This window comes from Electrophorus electricus, chromosome 4, assembly GCF_041902795.1.
Source record: "Electrophorus electricus isolate QZ-2024a chromosome 4, ASM4190279v1, whole genome shotgun sequence".
Taxonomy (NCBI): Eukaryota; Metazoa; Chordata; class Actinopteri; order Gymnotiformes; family Gymnotidae; genus Electrophorus; species Electrophorus electricus.
The window spans coordinates 10,907,109-10,930,385 of record NC_137500.1 but is presented as its reverse complement, the minus strand read 5'-3'; the positions used below and the strand labels follow the sequence as shown (position 1 = coordinate 10,930,385).

At 42.8% G+C, this 23,277-nt stretch overlaps 1 protein-coding gene across 5 annotated transcripts in view; it reads right to left on the bottom strand.

The window, feature by feature from the left end:
- The window catches only part of syt7a (synaptotagmin VIIa), a 90,551-nt gene that overhangs the window by 46,759 nt on the left and 20,515 nt on the right, over positions 1-23,277 (bottom strand). For all 5 annotated transcript variants that reach the window (XM_081712347.1, XM_081712346.1, XM_081712348.1 and 2 more), the window contains exon 2: positions 6,121-6,224. In XM_081712347.1, coding sequence (XP_081568473.1) covers positions 6,121-6,224 — 104 coding nt within the window. The remainder of the gene's footprint in view (positions 1-6,120; positions 6,225-23,277) is intronic.

Sequence of the window (23,277 nt, the reverse complement as noted above, 5' to 3'; positions counted from 1 at the left end):
CCATGGACCAGGGTGTGTTCTTCCTCAGGGCATTGTTACAGGGTTGGGAGCAGTGGGAGTTGGACTACAGGTTGGGGTTCTGAGCCATGCTGAGCAGCACTGAGCAGAGAACTGGTACTTCCACCTTCTGGCATTACATCAGCATTTATTGGGAGCACTTTGAGATCAAACTGAGACCCATCCAACCCCACTGTGCTCCAGTTCCGCAGCCATAATCCACCAAGCTACTGCTGCCAAAGCCTCGGCATTCCCTCCTAATTGATGCAGAGCTCCTTGTTATAACATTAACCAATCAGAGCATAGCCGCAGGCAACAAGCTTAACGAGTGTAATGTGATTGGAGGGTAACAGCAGAGGCTCAGGAGTAAGGCAGAGCCTTTAGTGGTTGTACGTACATGCAGAGATTTTCATGAATGATCTTGTTCTGATCAAAAGGAATGACCCTAAAGGAAGAAACCCATTGAATCTATTTAAATACTGTAATATTGTAATAGTATTGTAATATTGTATGTATATATATAATCCAAACAAAACCTTGTATGAAGAGCCAAAAGGTTTCACTGTTACAGTAACTTTAAACTCTAAAAAGTTACACTAAATAGAATAGGAATAAGGAATAAGATTTGTGACCCTATTTTATTCCTATTCTCAATAATCATAATCATCAAAGTTACTGTAAAAATACAGCTATGGTTTACATTGTTACAGAAATATTGACACTAAGCACAAACTGTATTAATAGTCTTCTTTCTAATGATGTTATTAATGTAGTACACCAGCTGTTTTGACTGAACAGCGCTTTCCTTTGGATCGAGCTTAATCAGTTCTTTCTGACGATTTTCCTTGTCATTGAGCCATTATTATTGGATTATTACTGCATGTTCACATTAGGAAGAGACCAGTCATTTCCTATGGGAGTAGGTGCATTTGTGCTGTGATTTTCATTGACATTACGTAGTTTTTTCAAATTTTCTACATCTTGGGTGTTTCAGTCAGCTCTAACCAGCCATAGAAATTCAATGTGTAAGACTACAAGATAATGCAGAATAAAAATTCTCTCCTTGTCTGTCTCTCACTCACACACAAAGTTATGATTTTGTCCCATCTTACTGAGCTGGTATACTTTCATAATAACTTTCATTGTACCTTGTACCCATGAAATTTGGGGAAAATTTGTTGGCTCCCATACAAACCCTATTCCAAGTTCCATAGAGCTGTTCCTGCAGCCCAGGCGTATGAATCCAGGGTCCTTGCTTACATGACAGTGAGACTCTTCTTCACATATTTGATCATGACACAGATAAGGGAGAAATGTGCTACACAACACTGAACCAGACGAAACGGAAGGAACAGAAGTGCAGATGGAAGACAAGACTGAATATGAGCTGAATATGAGCTGAATATGAGCTGAATATGAGCTGAATATGAGCCAGGCTACAAACCAAACTGATGGGGCGGAATGAGCTGATGAAGAAGAGGGCCCCACTGAAGTGGAAGGTGTGTCTGGATGTAGCCTGGCCTCCCTTCCTTCCCTGGGTCATTGTTTGGGACAGTTTTAGTCTGATTACATTTGGAATGCTTGAAAAACAAATGCATTGGCTACACTTTGATATAGCAGTCTAGCCTTCCAGCTATCGATAATTACTCAATAATGCTTTCCTCTAGCCCCTGGTCTATGGTACTCCAATTAAAAGATAAACTGAGTCTAATTTACTCAAAATTGAGTGGTATAGTTTCATGTAAATGAGGTTAATACACCTTAAAAAAATTTTTAAAAGAGTGTAAATCTTGTGATAATGACTTGGAATGTGGTTGTTTAAAGGTGTTTTAACAGTAGGTGAAATTAAATATATGAAAACATTTCCTGAATTTTGACTGAAAACACAAAAGATGGGTTTTGTGTGAAAACAGATGGGTTTATCCAAATGTATGCCATAGGTTGTCTCATGTCCCTAGACGTCACACATTTTGTATTGCCATTAAAAAACATGGAAGGGAATACAGGTCAGGGAGAGGTACATAATCAGGGACACATAATTACTAAATCTACTGGATATCTGAGCAGTTTCAGTTAAATAACTAGATCACTTAGGTATTATACAGCTGTGTGGTTTTGAAAAAAAATGACAGTGTTATTTGAATTTGCAACATACATAACATATCCTGCACAGATTCATCAAAGGACTTATGGACTCTGGGGCTGAGGTTGCACTGTTAGCAGAGAAGCCACATAGTGAATGTGTTCTTGAAAGCTGTCCAAAGCAGTGGTTTAACAAAATATATCCTGTTATCTACCATGTTTTCTTTTCATTTCCTCATTATGAAGCAAGTTGTTCTGTAAAAGTTAAATACCTTACAAGCTGTCTGACCTAGGAGAGCTCTGAAATCACATCCATGCGCTCAGATTAGGCTGACCAATTCACCAAATTAGGCTGACCATATTTTGGTTTTAAAAAACTGTGCAGACTGTGAAAAGCAAATATCAACATGAATTCAAAACCAATTTCTGAAAATTAACTAATTTTAACAGCAATATTGCAGCTGATTATCTAGATCAGATGTATAAAATGTACATACACTACAGACTTGAATATCATAGAATTTACAGGGAAAATCAAACCTTCACCATTACACTTATTTAAATGGCACTACCTTTCAATATTAGATACTAATTCAAAACTTAATTAAGTAGTTCAGATGTTTGAAGCAAACTGTAAGGGCTGCTTTTAGCTCAGAGTACAGCCATAGTATCATAACCGCAGTAAATTTGACCTAAGAGTGCAGAGGGTTAGTGTGAGTTCACTGTGCAAACTAATGCACAAAGCACTTGCTTTATTCTCTTGGAGAAACTGGAATCTTCCTCAGAAACATCCATTTAACGTAGTGCTAAGACTAAAACACCAACAACTAATTTGTTTCTTACAACACTGAACCGCCATCGCGGTGAGGAGTTGCTGCTGTCATAAATTGGCTGGAAATGATAAAAAGTCAAGTAATTGATCTTGATGCTGACTTCCAATAAATTGGCTTCTAATTCACCAAGAACGTGATCTGTTTACAACATATCAAACATCTTTGGAGCTATTATTAATGTTAAAACAGGTCTGTCTCTCCTCTGGGAATCTTACGTCACTCCTAGGTGACCATGCACCATCTCTGTCTATTAAAAAGGCTCTGTGAAATTCTCTTCATTGCCTGCTGTCTTCATTAAAGATGGCTTGTAGTAATGGCTCTCTCATATCAAACGGTCGTGCTGAGAACAGGAGGTTCTCTCCTGCCACCAGACAGGAGGCAATTATCACCACGCACCACGTTCTCCCTCACTCTTCCACGCACACACACATGCGGCGGGTCTCAGACTTCATTAAGGATTTAAAACCAGGCCTCCCATCCCCCTTGACACCCGGTCATGACTCAAGGGATGCCAAGTCTGACCAAATCACCCTGGCGGGGAGGAGAGGGAATATAAGGTGAGAACCGAGCATGGGGGCGGGCCCCACCTGCAGCAAGAACAGAGAAGTGGCTCTAAGGTGGCGGGCCAGTGACTGGGCCTGGGCCACGCCGAGCAGATGCACGGTCCTCTGCTCGAGGACGACCGCTGAGTCGTGGCACGTATTGGTATGTCATGCTGTGTCAGGTCTGTTTTCACGGTGCTGGAAGGAAAGGGCGTGTGTGACAGTTAGCTGGAGGCAGTGGTAAGCTGATGGGCGTGCGCTACTCAGCCCTTTAGTGTTGTGGCCTCTCCGTGTCTTAGGAGTGTGATGAATGCCTTTACTGGGCAGGACAGAAGAGCCCTTCAGCACTGACACAGTCTCTCACAGGGCCCATACGTCAGGACCAGCAGACAATACAGAGAAGGGACGGCTTAAGGCGCCCGGCAAAGATCATTATTATTTTCCCAGTATTTTTTCCCAAAGGTAAGCTCAGACAATCAGACTGACCCATAGAAGAAAACAAGCCTGAAAACAAGCAAACCCTAGTCTACACTATATACTTATATAATCCCGTCACCTTACTTTCTAGGGCTCTCACTCTTTGTCTATGCATTTCTCATTCTTGTTTTCTGTCCGCTGTGCATATTTATTTATTTGTTTGTTTCTTTGTGTGTGCGTGCGTGCGTGTGTGCGTGTGTGTGTGTGTGTGCGTGTGCATGCGTGCGTGTGTATATGTCTATGTCCTTGGCTGAAGTAAGTTTGGAGCCTGCCCCAGGTCACTACAGCTGTCTAGCCAATGGTCTGGTTGTTTCATTCATTTCTAGTGCAAGGGAATGAAACCATATTCCACAACTACAGTGCTCTAACTCAATATCCCCTTTGGACCAGCAAGTATACTAAAGCATATTTTCAAATGATCATCACTGAATAACGTATGTGTGGGGGAAAAAAATAGTACAGAGCCCCTGGATTCTTGAAGAAGGTCAGGAATCTTCTCAGATCTCAAAATGTCATCCCTGAATTTCTTTTTCACAGGAGTAAAGCCATCAGATATCTTTATTTGGGCACAGTGTTCGTCTGAGACAGAGGCAGGCTGGCAGATGGAGCAGAGTACCCCCATCATGCTCTCCCTCAGACTCCCTCTAGTTCTGAGAGCTGTTAAAAGCATAGCTAACAGCACAATCGCTAAAGTTTAAAAACACATTAATCTCTCTAGCTCACATGCAAACAAACAAGTTCACACACAGAGCAGTTCACACTGTGAGTAGCATACTCGTTGAGTAGAGTGTCTGCAAATAAAGAAATGTTATTAAAGTAACCGAGAGGTATTACAGATTAAAGTGAATACAATAAATTTAGTGGGCTGGATTGAGATGACTGCGCCTCAGTACTTTACAACCTGCTGCAAGAAAGCCACATACACATACACACATGTGGAAAAACACAGGGGCACACCTACACACACACACATGCACACACACACATACACACACGGGCACACGCAAGCACACACACAAACTGACCAACTGACACATACACATATAGGCAAGCACACACACACACATACACACACACACACACACACACACACAGACACACCCACACACGGGCACACATATATACACACACAAACACACACACACAACGACAAACACACACACAAACACACAGGGGCAAACATATATGTCCTCATGCATGGCTTTCCTGCACATGGGACTGCATGGTTGACCTGCATTTCCTGGGTGCAGCATGAATCAGGAATCGATGAGCTGTGAGTGGCTTGAGAGGCTCCTAGCATCTGAGTAGAGATGCACTCAGCCTGTTCTTCTCCATCTGCCTAACAAGCAACCACCTCCTTTTAATCAATCACTTTTCATCCTGTCTAATTAGCAGTGACAGATACCAAGCCCAGTTTGGCCCAACACTACCCACTCATACACACACAAAGAAATGTGCATGCGCACACGCTAGGTCATGCAAAGAGTCCAGCCAAATGCAAACATGCTGACATTTATACGCATGTTAGGGGAAACAGTACACGCTCCATACTGAATAGTTTCTAGTGTGTTGGGAAGCCACAGAAAGTGGGCTAAGTGTGTCCATGCTCTCAAGAGCAGCTGCCTGATGGTGTACATGGACAACCAAAGTTGGTTACATAAGCTTTACAACTCCAGGCCTTCCAACATTATCCACAGTGAAAGTGTTCTGCTTTTTGGAGCAGAAAGTCTTTGTGTGTGTGTGTGTGTGTGTGTGTGTGTGTGTGTGTGTGTGTGTGTGTGTTTGTGTGTTGGTGGGTGAGTGTGCTCACGGACATGTGCATGTGTGTGTTTGTGTATGTGGATTATAAGAAATGGAGAGCGTCTTTGTGCGCTAACAGTTCTAAACATAGGAAAGATATGTCCTGTATCACTCATGCCTGCTTTGATGTGTGTGTGTGTGTGTGTGTGTGTGTGTGTGTGTGTGTGTGTGTGTGTGTGTGTGCGTGTGTGTGTGCGTGTGTGTGTGTGTCAGTCAGTACAGTGCTGAATCTGTGAGCCTCATTCTGCCTATTTACATATTAGATAAAGACAGTATGTGGATATGTGATCAAAACAAGTATTTGTAATCTAGTAAATTGGACCAATGTTTGTGTGTGTACGCACGCATGCCTATAAGCACGCACATGCATGTGTGCATGTGTAACTCACCACCTTGCGCTGACACCAACCACAGACGCCACAGAGAGCCACCAGCCAAACAGCACACACTGTTACTGCCAGTGACACCAGGAACACACTCAGTGCCACCGAGCCTGTGAAACACACACACACACACCCCATCAGTGTTAATAGCTGACTTAAAAGTTATTGAATATTTTATGGAAACTAACATCGAGAGAGAGAGAGAGAGAGAGAGAGAGAGAGAGAGAGAGAGAGAGAGAGAGAGAGAGAGAGAGAGAGAGAGAGAGAGAGAATGACAATTCACTATTTCCCACCTGTTTCCAGCATCTGCTTCCTAATATAATAAACTCACATTTTGTCGTTGCTTAAAATATGGACAACAACAATAACGAGGTGCTGGGGAGAAAGAACAAGTCAGAGTGAAAGAGAGAGAAAGAGAGAGAAAGAGAGAGGAGTGAGAGAGAAAGAGAGAGGAGTGAGAGTGAGAGTGTGACGGGGAGAGACACAGAGCCTGACAAACCATGATTAATGGCTACATCTGGAGACTGAGTGGACAGCAGGGTAGAGAGGGAGAGATGACGGAAAGGGTGATAAATGTATACAATGTATTGCCCCAGTAAAAATGAAGGGAAAGTATGATACTCTCCGGTACTTGTACAAGAAGCCTCTCTCAGTGTGAGAGAGAGAGAGAGAGAGAGAGAGAGAGAGCAAGACAGAGAGAGAGAGAGAGAGAGAGAGAGTGTGTGTGTGTGTGCGTGAGTGTGTGTGTGTGCGTGGGTGTGTGTGTGTGTGTGTGTGCGTGTGCGCGTGTGTGTGTGTGTGTGTGTGTGTGTGTGCGTGCGCACATGTGATCATGTAGAGCAGTGCTCTTTTGATCAGCTGTTCAAGCTCAACCTTGATGAATGAAAAAAAAAAACAACTTTGGCACCTTTGGCTTCAGAGATGGCTAGACAGAGAGATGAAAACCAGACATCCACAAGACTGTCTCCCACCTCCATCTAGAATGATTACAAAGCTCCTCCTCTCCTGTACATCACCTGACTCTTCCTCTCCTCATCACCTGCCTACACTCTCACAGTTTTTTCTGTACCACATCTTTGTCCCTGGCTCTCCCTCTCTCTTTCTTTCTCCCTCTCTTTTTTGCTCTCTCGCTCTTGTTCCTTTTCTTCTTCTAGATAAGGAAGAGATGTACAAAGTTCTAAAGTGGGTGGGGTGGGGTAGAGTTATTATTAGACACTGAAAACAGATCTCTGATTTCCCAGAATATGGCCCTATAGCTACACTTTCTCTCTCATCCGCTCTCTCTCCCTCCCTCAATCTCTGTTTAAATTGTTTCCCTCTAAATGAGCATTATTGGCATGACAACTCATTGTATGGCCAAAGCATTTAGATCAACAGAAGTAACATGTACACAAATAGTAACGTACACAAACACAGCAGTATATAAAGTACATACCCTATACAGTATATACACCCTGTCATTTGTATACATATACTGCATATATGCACATACAAATAATATGTTATACACAGCACATAAACTGTATTGCACAGAGCAATATGACCTAATGTGGTGCATCATCGATGACGTGACTCCCTCTGTCTGTGGCAAGCAGTGAGTATTTTGGACTCTCTTTTCTTTCCAATAAGACGTGCATTAAGTGACCATCCTCCAGTGTTTCAACTTCTGGTATTAAGTGTTTGGAACCTGGTGTAGAATATGTCTAGTAATTCTATATATTGGCTACAGGTGGTGAGGGAGTGTAGCTCTGTCTACAGTGAGCACAGAGACATTGTGTTTTGTGCAGCCCGGTGTGACTGTGTCTGCCTGTCTCTATTACCAGGCTGTGGTTACTCAGTCTGTACCTTCTCACAGTTCTTCTCTGTTGTTATGTATTCTGCATTATGTATTCTCTGTGGAGAATATCTCTGTCTCTGTCTCTGTCTCTCTCTCTCTCTCTCTCTCTCTCTCTCTCTCACACACACACACACACACACACACACACACACACACACACACACACACAAACACACACACACACACAAGAGATAGGGGTATCTGTTCATCTATAACTACAAATGTGCAAAACACCTGTTAAATTGCATAAGAACTACTAATAGTTCACCAGATCAGTGGTCTGTAAAGGGAACTGATGCAACATGACTCCACACGCATGAAACCATGGATCCAACCCGGCTCCACACAGAGGAAACCCTAGATCCAACATGGCTCCACACAGAGGAAACCCTAGATCCAACATGGCTCCACACAGAGGAAACCCTAGATCCAACATGGCTCCACACAGAGGAAACCCTACATCCAACATGGCTCCACACAGAGGAAACCCTACATCCAACATGGCTCCAGACAGAGGAAACCCTAGATCCAATATGGCTCCACAAACAGGAAACCCTAGATCCAACATGGCTCCACACAGAGGAAACCCTAGATCCAACATGGCTCCACACAGAGGAAACCCTAGATCCAACATGGCTCTACACAGAGGAAACCCTAGATCCAACATGACTCCACACAGAGGAAACCCTAGATCCAACATGACTCCACACAGAGGAAACCCTAGATCCAACCCGGCTCCACACAGAGGAAACCCTAGATCCAACATGGCTCTACACAGAGGAAACCCTAGATCCAACATGACTCCACACAGAGGAAACCCTAGATCCAACATGACTCCACACAGAGGAAACCCTAGAGCCAACATGACTCCACACAGAGGAAACCCTAGAGCCAACATGACTCCACACAGAGGAAACCCTAGATCCAATATGGCTCCACAAACAGGAAACCCTAGATCCAACATGGCTCCACACAGAGGAAACCCTAGATCCAACATGGCTCCACACAGAGGAAACCCTAGATCCAACATGACTTCACACAGAGGAAACCCTAGATCCAACCTGGCTCCACACACAGGAAACCCTAGATCCAACATGGCTCCACACAGAGGAAACCCTAGATCCAACATGGCTCCACACAGAGGAAACCCTAGATCCAACATGGCTCCACACAGAGGAAACCCTAGATCCAACATGACTCCACACAGAGGAAACCCTAGATCCAACATGGCTCCATACAGAGGAAACCCTAGATCCAACATGGCTCCACATATATAATTCAACTAGACATTCTTTTTTATTTTGCCGATTGTTTTAGAACTTGAGCACATTCCAAGCCAGAACCATGACAGACAGATTCATCATGGAAGAAGTGCAGAGTCAACATGATTGCTGTCATATTCTGAGCTCCAAGCTATGGGGAAATGTCAAAAGCTCTTTATTTCAGTCTTTGGCTGTTCTATTTCAGCACACACAGCTTAACTGTACAGTGGTATTGTCCTCATCTTTATATGTAATGGGTTTCAACAGAGCACACTGAAATGAGAGCGAGAGAGACATCACAGGTGCTGGGGAGTTGCTATTTAAAAGAGAGAGAAAGAGAGCGATCACAATTGCTGGAAGTTTGCTACCAAAATGAGAGAAAGAGAGAGAGAAAGGGTAAGCGAGAGAGAGATCACAGGTGCTGGAAGGTTAGAAGATGGTTCAAAGCAGAGGTAAACCAGAGAAATAACCTAGTGCCCTTTCTTTGACTCATAAGAAAAACTGACCTATACACTCACACACATGCGCATTCATGAGCACACGCACACACACACGCACACGCACGCGCACACACACGCACGCACACACACACTCACACAAAGGCACGCACGCGCACACGCACACACACGCACACACACACACACGCACACATACACACACACACACACACACACACACACACACTGTTGACAGTTGGCTAGTGAGTAAATTGGACAAACAGGATCACAGCTGGGTGTAGCCAGTATGTGTTTCTAAGCAAAAGCATGAAGGAGAGAAACATCATCTTGGACCATTGGGCTTAAAGCACCAATCAATCCATAAACAAGCACCTTTTCCTGAGATACACATGCCAGCAATGTGTGTGATCTCTTTCCTCAGTTACACACACTGAAATGTGTGCGTGCACACACACACACACACACACACACACACACACACACTATTAGCTAAATATTTTCTCCAAGATATAGCATGCAATAAAGTGGGAGTATAATGGCTCTAAGCCAGGGGAGAAGAGATGGAGGGAAAGTGAATGACACAGGAGAATCTGCTCTCCAGCCCGCGAGACGTGCACAGCAGAGGAGGAGATGAGATTTAATCGGGGGAAACTGTCCCTGGTGGAGGGGCACCCTCACACACAGAGACATACACACACTCACCCGTCTACACACATTCAACCCACAGGGATCCAGTTCTTGTATTTTGTTCCCCTTAACAAAAAGCAGTTTGGAGAACAAATACCAAGACAGATAAGTAGAAGTGTTTGCTGCCAACTGGGGGTTTGGGAGCTGTTTCTGATGTGGTGAGATAAAAGAATTCCCCTACAGCTCAGTCTGTGTAAATGAACAACAATCATAACATTCAGTCCAAAGGAACAATATATTGAGCCATATATATTGTTGTACATGAACAGAGCACTTCACATGAATACACTTGTGCGCGCGCACACACACACACACACACACACACACACACACACACACACACACACATACATGCACAGCTTTAGTAAGCAACACATTTGCCACGTTGAAGTTCAGCACCGCAAGTCTCTGATTCCCAGCTGCATCTCCCACTGAACTGATGAAGCATACACCTGCATACAGCTGTTCAGATCAGGCTTGTTGCTGTTAATGAACAGCCATAATTGAAATCATTGGAAGAATCCCCGGAGCCGGAGGGGAGCTCGGGGGTTGCTTTGGCTCAGGCCAGCGCCATCATGGCCACAATTACACGCAAGCGACAAAGAAGGAGCGGAAAAGCACTACAGTCCTGCTTGGCTCCCCCATCTCACTGACGGCTTCCTTATGTGCGGTGCCATCCTGGAAGAGGAGGGGCCGGGTCCCTGGGCCCCTCCGGTGACCATCTCTTACTAGCCCTGCTGCATACAGCAGCGTTCACGGCAAAGGATATGCTTTCGAGGCTGGCGGGGTAATGACACATATACATGACATCAGTAAGAGTTAGTGGAGCACGGTTCAGCACGTCCCACCCTCCGGTGGGTGCTGGGATGTGCTGCTGTTAATGCTGAGCCCCCATTCGTAGGGTTTCTCTTAAGGAAGCCAATTACACCGTGAAGCTATACGCTTATGAACAAGCTTGGAACATATTCCATCTTTCAGACTGTTTGAAAACAGGCTCCAACCTCTGACAATCAGCTACATGGACACCGACCCCCTCGAGGTCATTAGAGTACTTGCATGAGTACCCCCGCATCTGTACATGTTCGGTTCATTCGTGAGGCTGTTAAACCGCTTCACCTGGATGACAAGCTGGGACACACTGCCAGCCTGGACACCCAGTACGATCGTGGGCAGAGACGACTCTGTTTCCTGCAGTGACTAAGGTCTTCTAGCGTAGCACACTGTCAGGGGCGTTTTCTAAGCCAGGGGAGGTAGGTGTCACCTTTGCACCGCAGTGCACCAGGGCAGCAGATCTGGTGTCCGGGATACGAACAGACACGGTAAGATCATCGGGGAGGCTGGCTCAGACCTAGTGCAAAGACGATGGCTGAGAGGAGAACACAGAGCAAGAATACAGCCATGAGGAGTAGGCCCTCCACCTGCTCCATGAGCAGCTCCACCTTCCTACGTCATAAGACATTTAATGCTCAGCAGAGCATGCTGAGCAGCAGGACACTTTGGCAGGTCACTCCTCCCTGTGGCGATCGCACCATACATCACCACGCTAAGTGGAATCTGCTTAGCCATACTAATAATGTCATTTTTTCTGCACTAATGTCACTGTAGTGCACGCTATATATCTGCACTATATCTACAATGTCTTCTTGACAAATATCTCTATAGTCATCAATGTTATGCAGACTGACTTTGAATGTAAATAGCTAATATTTCACTGTAATAGTATACATCAGTACAATGCAGACTTTCATGTTTTTGTGTGTCTTTTTTGCACAGCTCATAGACGTGTTTTACTACTGTACTAAAGCTAATTACACCTGTACATCTACAGTTCTGTATATCTGTATGTTCCTGTATAGGTGGACACTCATACTGCTGTGTGTATGTATGTCATTTCTATTTCGACTTTATTTTCTTGCTACTACGGTTTATTTATTTTCTTACTTACTTTAGCTTGTACTAACCCGATCACTGCTTCCCTCCGGGGATCAATAAAGTCTTATCACATCATATCTTCAGCAGCAGTTCAGTTTGGTCAGCAGAGTTGTCACGGCACTGAGGACAGCCTCCAGGTCCACGCATGATGATGCACTTGGTGAAGGCAGTACTTCAGAGAGGGAGGGCAGCAGCAGCAGGAAGTGTGCACGCACACACACACACACACACACACACACACACTCAACTGTGCATGCACGTGTGTGTATATGTGTGTCGGTAGTTGCCAGACCCTGTAAGATCTTCATACAAATGCTTAAGAGCTTAGGACAGCCTATCTGACTGACCCCCTAACAGAGCGTAATGAAGCCCAGGAACTGAGCTATGAAACCATAATGGCAGTCGTTCTCTTACACTCACTTCCTACAAAGATTACACACCCAAACTGAAGATGCTGATACATTATATGTGACCATGTATTTACATCTGAAAGACCTTATGTATTTGTACTTCTAGGTATCAGCATTCATCCCTGTATTCTACAGTATACTAGTTCATTGGTATGTTGGACTCTAACCTACTGTACTGTACTAGGATGTATTCTATGAGTAAATGACAAAGCACTTTTGTAAATTGCTCTGGATAAGAGTGTCTGCTAAATGCCGTAAATGTAAATGTAAATGAAAACATAACGTGCAGATCTACATGATCTGATCTACAGCTTGCAGGAAGACAGATCTGAAATCAGCTTAGCTACTTCCCTTATAATAGCCAAGGTCTGGATTCGGTACAAGCCCTAGTCTTAGATCAGTTCTCCTTGATACATATATGATGCTTACATGGAGCCAGAGACAACCAGCCAGAGTGGATCATATCACTTCTGTGCCCAGCTGAATGTTAAAATGCCCAACAAGCCGAGAGCAGGTGTGAGCTCAGATCTGGCAATCACCGTTTCCTTTTGTTTTAAAGCAATACCCAACTGTCTGAACCATATTTCATACTTATACATTTGTTCTACTGGGCCTGACCTGATTTAGGTCCGCTTGTGTGTATGTGTGTGTGTGTAGGAGAGCAGTAAAAAGGGACAGAGTGGAAGCTTGGTGGAATGTGTGTGTGCGTGCGTGCGTGTGTGTGTGTGTGTGTGTGTAGAAGTAAGACAAAACGAGAGCGAGAGAGTTCCAGGAGTGACTATCTAATCCTAGTGCTGTGCCTGTGTGTAAGAGAGTGTGACTGCCCTTGCCCACAATGGTATTCAACCTCTGGATCTTGGAATGGGAAAGCCTGTGTGCTAAATACTTCAAGTGCCTAGCCAGGTAACCAGAAAAGCTCTCAAGCCTCGGTGATAAAGTGTGAAACCGCAGGCTATGTCATCCAATGATTAGCCTTGCCACACTACAGCCACGAGGAGGATGTGCACATGTGTGTGGAGGAAGGGGGGTAATACAGGCACTAAGACTGTGAGTAATGAGCTGGGAGATGATGACTGATGGACACCTGCTGGGCCACACTGAATAAAGTCTACACAATACAAACACACAAGCACACGCACGCACATCAACACATACAGCAGTACACATGTAGACAAGTAGGCCTACATTTCACAGAAAATCAAAAGAACCGAGAGAGCATCTTCCCTAATAAGCTCTCTAATGAGAGCTCCACCTCTTCCTGCAACTCATCTTCTACTCTAATACCATATTCATTTCAATTTGTCCTCCTAACTCACTCAACCTGATCAATTGGTTTGATAATAGAAGAAGGTGAACAAAGGAGAACACAAAGAGAAGGGGACCTGCCATCCTCGAGCAGACTGCTCTGACCACAGAGTTTAAAACTAGCTATACCTTTCAAAAACTGAGAGCAGTTAGAAGCATGATATCAACCTGTGGGTTTGGACTTTAACATTAACAAGCATTTCCAAACATTTTTTCTGAGGTACTATAACTTGTATTTTATTCCAGTAGAGCAAGGCTCTACTAATATCAGTGAAGGTGTTTAAGGAGAGGCACTAACTGCACCCAGCCACTTCAGCGAAAGCTCAGTGCGGCACTGCGTTTCAACTGCAAGGCTGAATGTCAGCCCCTAGAGCCGCTCGATTTCGCCTGGACGTGCGTGTACTCGTGGGGGACCCTGGGGAAGAGCGTTCGTTGCACAGGACTGGCGCGAGCCCACACAGTTCTCTTAGCCAGCCAGGGAAGCTGCCCGACCCACTTATGATCATACATGCATGGCATTTTGACCCACTATGCTGGAGCGTGATGGACAGAATGCCAGGGCCCTGGTGCAACGGGGATCAGTGTCAGAGCCGTAATGGCAGACCAGCTCCCGCCCTGCTCCATCTGAACACTGTTATTGAGCTTCAGGGCTGAGCAGCAAGAGCAAAAAAAAAAAATTCTGGACAAAAATAAACTCCAAGCCTGCATGTAGAAGACAGTAAGCATGGCTTGTCTTTTGAGAGGGTTATGTAAGAATATGTGAACTGTGTAATATGCAGTACTAATATGACAGTGGTATTAAGCACCCTCAAAGCTTTAGCTAGTGAAGACAGTGTTAATTGGGCAAAAAGCACTCCATCACAGGCTCACAGTATTTGTGAAGGATTAAAGGTCATGTTTTCAAAGTTTGTTTGTCAGTGATGTTACTGATATGTACAACTGCATCACTGGTGATCATACAGCCAGACACATCCAAACAGTCACCCCAAAATATTACAGCATGACATTGTGACTTAAGAATCAGCATGACATTGTTTTGATTACATTGTCAGCAATGTTATTAATAATTTCATATTTTTATATTATAAAATATTACTTGTACAATAAGAATACATTTCTAAGAATCTAGTCATTCTGATTATTTCTTGCTGCATAATAATCATTTAAATCATCCAGTTTTTTCCCGCAGTGATAAACAGTTTTTTGGAATTCTGGAAGTGTTAAAACAGTTCACACAAATTAGAAACCCCTTGAAGCACTATCATGAGAGGCTATAACTGTTGCCGTGCATGTTTTGTATTCCTCCTCCAGCTCTTCAGCAACAGTCTCTGACGACAGGGCGAGATATTTTTGGGTGGCAAACCATTTTCAACCCAGCAGTGACACTGACAAGTGTAAAAATTCCAGCAACACTGCTGTGGCTGGTTAACTCATAGCGCAACACCCACTACCATACCACTACCATATCAGGCTAATTGCTGTGTTGAGAATGGTCAATCGCACAAATAACATCTAGTTAAAAGATGGCTGATAAATCCGGTTACAGGATGACAGCCAATAGGCTACAGTCACGGTACACCAATAAATGACACCTATAAGATAGGTGTACCCAGTAAAGTGGCTAGTGAATATAAATTCTAGACAAGTGTTTCTAACGAAGTATGCAGTGAGGGCATATTAGTGAACTACTGGTCAGCTCTTCGTCAGTACACACAGCTGAACTAAATATGTTACCTATAGTAGTGACAGCTTGAGCAGTAGTTCTTTGACAATACACGGTTACCTGAGCTTCACTTCTCTGTGTTAACATGCCAACTAGAACTAAATCCATAGATGTAGAAATTAAAGAATGTTTCATCTCCAGGGCTTCTTTCCAAGAAGTTGTCATAAATACCACATATAACCCAATTCACACGTGTGTGTGTGTGTGTGTGTGTGTGTGTGTGTGTGTGTGTGTGTGTGTGTGTGTGTGTGTGTGTGTGTGTGTGAGAGAGAGAGAGAGAGAGAAGGTCTGGAGAGCAGCTGGCAGCAGTGTTTGAGTTATAGCATGGCTGGGTTCATCACCCCCTCCCTGACCCTACTCCTCCCTCTGCAACAGCTTATCACTGCTCTCATTGCCAGCCTCCTAATGATCGCCTGCACCTGTCCCTTGTTTATGTACTCATTAAGACTCTCTTATACAAAGCTCGCCTCCTTCTGTAAGTCTTGCCATTTCCTTGTGTAGTCTGGGCAGTCGTTTTTTTTTCTTCCGTCATATCATTCCCTATTCCCTTGTTTTGCTGAGGTTGTTTATAGAACTGCCATTTTATCTTTCCGGGATACATGTTTGCTGTGCCTTGACTAGTGGTTGTTTGACTCTGTGCCTTTGGTTCTGGAATGAAAGATCATCTTGTTATTTTATAAGATTCAATGCTGCTCCATTTCTAGGAATCATATTTCAATGTAATTACAATTTAGTTCACACTGTCATACAGTTACATTATCATACAGACTTTGTAATAGATTCCAAGAAAATTCTGGTTAAGTGTCTCCCCTTTCACTGTATTAAATAAGGAATAAGGACTTGTCAGTTTCATAGTAGGTATTATGATCCAGCCAGAGGCATAGAGAATGGATGATGTAAATTACAGCTATGTGCACTGCTCTTGTGTACAACTCCAAAAACCCCATTCACTGGCACATACATATCCCCTCCATCCCCACCAAAAATACAGTTTCACAATTAGATTATAACCGTTTGCATTATAATACACTTAGTTGGGAAGAGAATAATTGTCAGTGATTACAGAATTCGTTTACCTATGGCTGGTTTCTTTATTCAACTTTTAACCTTGTGATGATGTTTAGAAAATCTTGGAGAAATGTAAACCTGCCTTATAATCCCACACTTACATAAACACACAGCACATCCACAATAACTTCTTTATGATTAAAAACTGGTCTGATATTTGGCCAGTGAAGACACAAACGATTCATGTGATGGATATGCCATATCAGCCAGTAACTGGACTTGGACTAATACCAACCTTGCTTTAACCTGCCAAAAATAGGGGGGAAACCAGAATTAGATATCTATTTTCCATGTTTAATTTAGACAACAATAATATTTTGTGTAAAGAGGTCTAATAAAATACAGTGTTTAAATTTTAGTTGACAGACATATTAGGTCTTCAGTGTTGTTAACCTTTGGATAATTTATCTACGTTTTCTTGAAAGGTGTAATGTTATTTGTAAACAATGCCATAATCGTTTTAACAGGCATATAAAACTACACTCCTCACCCCACGGTGGCCATGAAGACGCATCGTGATGCAAATTTAAAAAGCCCTGCAATTGCACAAAACATGGTCATCAAAATGAAAACACGTGCAGTACATTTCCAAATGTACTGCAAAATTTTGCAAAGTTTTTTGTTTGTTTTAATAAAAAAAATTTAAAAAAAAAAAACAAAAAAAAACACGCATGAAACATCAGAAACACTGCAAATCCTGCGTTTCCAGAGGACACGCAGAGGGGCTGGACTCCTATGAAACCAGCATTAACTGAGTAGCTGATGAAAAAATAATTATATTTGTGATTACCACGGATTTAACATTGGCTAGGCTGATACAGAATGAACAACTGATCTATTTATGCTCAACATTCTTATATATTTACTATTTCTATATTGTACAGAACGCAACCTTAAAGAACACTAATAAAATTCCTATTTAACGACTAAGTTTCTGTCTTAATATGTAGTTAGCTAGATAAGTTCAGAGTGTGTTACAAATTTATAGCATAAGCTAGGTTCGCATTCAAGTTTCATAGTTTAGATGATCTGCTAAGGTGACCAGTTTGGTTAGCTGGTCTGCTACAATTACCAGCTGCTCAGTTGTCTTATTCTTACGATCTTATCTGATGTGTGATGTTTTTACATGCACATAAAATATTATTTGAAATCAATACTAAATGTGGGTATATAGACAACAACAAAAAAACAAAGTTGTGTTACACAGTATCTCATTAGGTTGGACTGTATTGTAAAATAGTAACACGTTGAATGTAGCAAGCTAACTAGTTATTTACTGGAAGGGCCGGGTTTATATTTGTGTTGAATGGGGTTTTGTTTTATCAGCGTTAAGGCTGCGTTCTTTAAAACTGAACAGTAGCAACAAATGCACAAATAGGCCAGTTGTTCTTTCTGTACCATATACCAATGACAAAACCGTGGTAATCGCAAATATAAATCTGTTAACTAGCTGTTCAGTTGTCCATCCCCTTTCCGTGCCTCCAGAAACAACATTTCCGTTCTGCTGTTCTTGATTTGCAACGTTTCCGAAGTTGTATGTATTTTCTGAATTTGCACAGCGTTTCCGAAATGTAGCACACATGTTGTCGTTTTGAAGGAAGTGTTTTCTGAATTTGCATCGCGTTTCTGAAATGTAGTGCATGTATTTTAATTTTGACCTGTTTTGTGTAGTTGCAGTGCATTTTCAAATTTGGAAACTTGCAGCTTGATGGGTGTATCCGGCCACCGTACAAAACCGGTTCTGTCCTACTCCTTCAAACGTAGATAAGTTAAGCTAGGTGAAGTGTTGTCTATGCGTAAGATAAAGTCTGCTTCGTGTGCCTAAACATTCAGTGAACGACGCATGCAGAACTGAAGCGGGTTACGTTGTTCCCTGGCTAATGTTCCTCAGCTAAGCTACTGTTAAACATAGCCAGGATAAATGTTAATTGCATTGTTTTTGTTGTTGTATTGAATATATTTGCTCCTCTCACATCAGGCCTATATTCAAAACCAATTTCTATACTAGCTTGTGAGTGTTTTTTTCTCCTACGGTTTAAATGCTATAGGCCTACGAGTCTTTATTTTCTGTATAGCCACAATTCGTCATTTGCTGTTCTATCTTGTCACTAACATAGACACCTTTTAATGTTTAACACATTTATAGCATTTGGCAGACGATCCTATCCAGAGCAACTTACAAACGTGCATCCTAGCCTGTACAGTAGATCAGAGTCCAAGATAACATTGAACTACAATGCTGCTGAAATACAGGGATCAATGCTGATACCTAGAAGTGTAAAACACATAAAGCTCTATCTCAGACAACAATCAGTGCAATAAACAATACACTACAATAAGTACTAGAGTTTCAGTTAGTCAACACAGGAGCAGGATCAGTGGTCATTTAAATATTCCACAAATAGATGGGTCTTCAGTCTGCATTTGAAGACTGCAAGGGACTCTGCTGTCCGGACAACCATCGGAAGTTCGCTCCACCATCTGGGAGCCAGGACAGAATAATCTTGATGCTTGTTTTCCATGAGACTTGAAGCAAGGTATTCAAAGTCAAGCTGTACCTGAGTTTTGAAGTACCTGAGGTATGGATCAGGTTGTGTCGATTGACATCATGTATGAATGGGCTGGTCCATTTTTGGCTTTTTAGACAAGTATCAAGGTTTAATATCTGATATGGGCATACTGGAAACCAACATGGGTGGAAGACTGAAGACATTCTGGACAAGTTGTATATGTCTGATGGCTCTTACAGGAAGATCAGCAAGTAGCGAGTTGCAGTAGTCTATCTTTGAGATTACAAGAGACTGCACAAGTAACTGGGCAGCTTCCTGCAAGAGAAAGGGCAGAATCCTTCACATGTCACAAAGGTGAAATCTGCACTGGGTCAGACTTGAAACATAAGTTGAGAATGAACATTATAGACCTGCCGATTACAATAGATTGTTCATCCTACTAAACTAGAAAACTAGACTCCCCTGCATTTACATGAGCACAATTTCCTGCAATTTCGCAAGTAAACCTTAAGTGCTTTGTTAGACTGAATTACACTCTGAAAGCTGCAAATTCGCGAGGAATACAGCAAAATTAGTGCAAATTAGTGGCAGGCGTTTTTAGTGTCCAGGAATTCGGCTAGTATTAAGCCTGTTTCCACTAAAGGTCCACCCAGTTACTAAGGCGGTGCAGACCTTTCCACACTGTCACGGACTCTCGAGTCCGGTTACAGTCTCGTTTTCCACGTGTGGAAATAACTCCGGTCGCTGCGTGTTGGACAAAGTGGATCATTTTTAGTTGTTTGGCGCGTGTTTATTACCTTTTTATGTATGCAAAACAGCACTGGTCTGTTCAAATGCCGAACGTTTGTAACGAGATAATTCTGCCTTCGTGTTATCCTTGGAAATTCCTACTTATTAGTTCGGAGGTCGTAATCACGACATGGTATGCGTTCAAGTGGTTTTTGATCGGGGGGAAATGGACGCCATGAGAAAACTCCTTATGTTTTTTTTACTTTTGTTTCAATTTTGTGCACAAAATGTATACACGCTTGAACTGTACAGTTAACATGCAAAACTACCGCTAATAAGCTTGAAACCTTTACCTAGTACTGTACTAATGTAGGAGCAGCATCCATGACGTTTTATTACTTACACGCCATCAACTCGAAAAGGTCGGGCCTTATCGAAAAATCCGAGTTTCCCACTAGTAAATGTGGCGGCGTTTACGTGCGCTCATCTCGTAAATACGATCTTTCTGACGACTTGAAGGCCGCAAAAGGCCTCAATCAGCGAGTACGTCCGTCGATAAGTCATTCTCCAGCCCTGAGCGCTGAGTGCGCTATGTAAGCCTTCCGTGATGAACCGTGTTCATGTGGAAATGCGCCTGCGACGTTTTACCGTGCGTACCGGGAACCCCTTGGACCTAAAGGGGGAAAGTGGCTTTATATCCTCCCCAATCGGAAACGTGTTAAGGCTAAATGGTCAAGGAAATTGTCCTGTATACGTATGAGGTACTTTATGTATAACGTTCATGTAAACTTCATGTATAATGTAATTTTAGTTGTGTAGTATATGAAATAGTAGCCTATTAATTTCTTTTCATCTTAAAAGGTAAAATGTTGATGTGCTTTTTTGTTTTTTTATTAGGAGAAAAAGAATGTAGTTTGTAGAACTATTTTATCACTTGTCCATTATTACTTTAATGCCAATATCGGTGTCAACATATTGTGAGAATTGTATGGTTGATTAACCTGTAACATGCTTCTTCTTTTCTTTATTTTCTTCTACTATACTAGTGCTTCTGTTTCATGTCAGCAGCAGAAGTCACCTCACTGAATGTGTTTGTGTACTGGGCTTGTTTGTTCAGGACAGACTCTCTACAGATGATATTTCCATACTGTCATGTCACATAATAAAATAACAGAAATTAGGTTGGGCGGTTCCTTTGAACCGCCCACTGGCTGCCTCTTTCCATTCTTGTTAATCAGCATATGCCTGTTAGCACTTTAATTACGGGAGGTTTAAAGGTCGCATGGCTTTCTTTCTCTCCTTCCAAGCTCTCTCACTCACTCTGCCTCAATCTTCTCTCACCCTCAATTCGGAAAAGTCATAAAAAACAAAAGTCAGTCCGCAGCTATAATACCAATGCCCCCACTTCACCCCAGCCCTCTCCGAGTACGGCCGCTGCCGCTCTGCTCTTTGTACTCGGGTTCTCATCCTTAATCTCCTCTTTCCACTCGTATGTCTCCCTCCTTCGCCGACAGAGACAGGAAGGCAGCAGGCATGGATAAAGGAGCAGGGCTCACTCCCAGGCCCTGTAGGGAAGTGGGCAACCACAGAGCTGGAGAGTGTAGCACAGAGGCGCGGGATCGGGGCGGATGGGTTCAGCACCAGCCCTAATGCTGTTGACCCGCGATTTGTCATGCAGAACTTGAAGATGCATGCGTTGAAGACCCACATCGCCTCTAGCCAGCAAAATGATCACATTTGGGATCCACTGAAAGAAAGAAAATCCTCAGCGTTTTCAATCATGAAGCAAATCGTGCCAATGTAAGTGAGCACACAGGAGCCAATGTTGTGCCCAGGGCAATAAAGAGAACCCTATGGCCACACACCAACACCCACATACACATGCACACACAATCATATCTCACTGAAATCCAGTCATCCATCTCTGAACAGGAAACAGTTGGTCTCTGATGTCATTATGTAGGCTGACAGTTCAATCATAACGGGCACTCTCCATATTGTCCTTATTTCACTAAATAAGAAAAACAATTATTTAAGAAGTAATTAAAGCATTGGAGGCATGAATGACAGTTAATTGAATTATTTAAGGTTTAATGAAAATGTAGGGCCCTATTTTCGTGGAAGGCGCTGAAACCGTTGCATGCTGGGCTACAACACTTTGGGACATTCTCTTTGGTCATTTTGTGTCATGAGCACCTTGCACTGAGTGAGGATGACAAGGCTGGTGCAGTGGAATGAGGCAATGAAATGAGGCAGGCCAAGGTGAACTGTTACTTTCATGAAAATGAAGTCATTGCCACGAGAGTCCAGATGAGCCTGTCCATCACGTGTGTTAGAGTAGGGTAGTTGTGTTAGGTAGTTAGGAAGGTATCAGACTCTGCTAGACTCTACTGGAGGATCAGTCAAAGTGAGTCAAGGAATAATGTCCTTGATAATGACAGCCGTGATACTGTATGATATTAATTATGATTATTATGATATTAATTGATATTAATTATTATGATATTAAAGGGAAAATATTACTAATATTTGTAGAACTGGCATACTTCTAGTCATGATCTATTAATTGAGGGCTACATTTCTATACAAGCACTTCTACCCTTATCTGTTATGTATAAGAAGGGTGTGTAAGGAAGGTCACAGCATTCAGACCTCATGCTGCATAGCTGTCCAGACTTTTGTGCTATTTTTGCGATGCATGGTTCTGCTAAGTACAGCTGTTTAAGAGACAAGTAATATGATTGGCTGAGGTTACTAATTAATCCCAATCTCCTATGTGCTTAATAGACATTGATGCATCTGTGTTTATATGGATGAAAGTGGCTTTTGGATTCACACTCATTTGCTTGCGACAAGTACCAGAGATTGTTTAATCTCTAGTGGCTGTCTGATTAAGACACATCCCTTAGATCCTTAGTCTTTTAGGATGTGGGTGCTTGTGTTTTTGTAACTAGCACAGAACAAAACGGAAGCATTTGACCCAAATGGCTGAAAGATGGCAAACGCGAAATGTTACACTGCCTCATTTTCTGGGTGACCCCTCAATGTTAAATCAAAGGCCATCACCACATGTGGGTCCAAAATCCTATTTGCTCCCGAAACAGTGACATTTTGAGGTCCATGTCCTAGATTTCCCCACCACAACCACACACACACACACACACACACACACACACACACACACACGCACGCATGCACACACAAGCACAAACATGCACACGCAGACACACACACACACACAC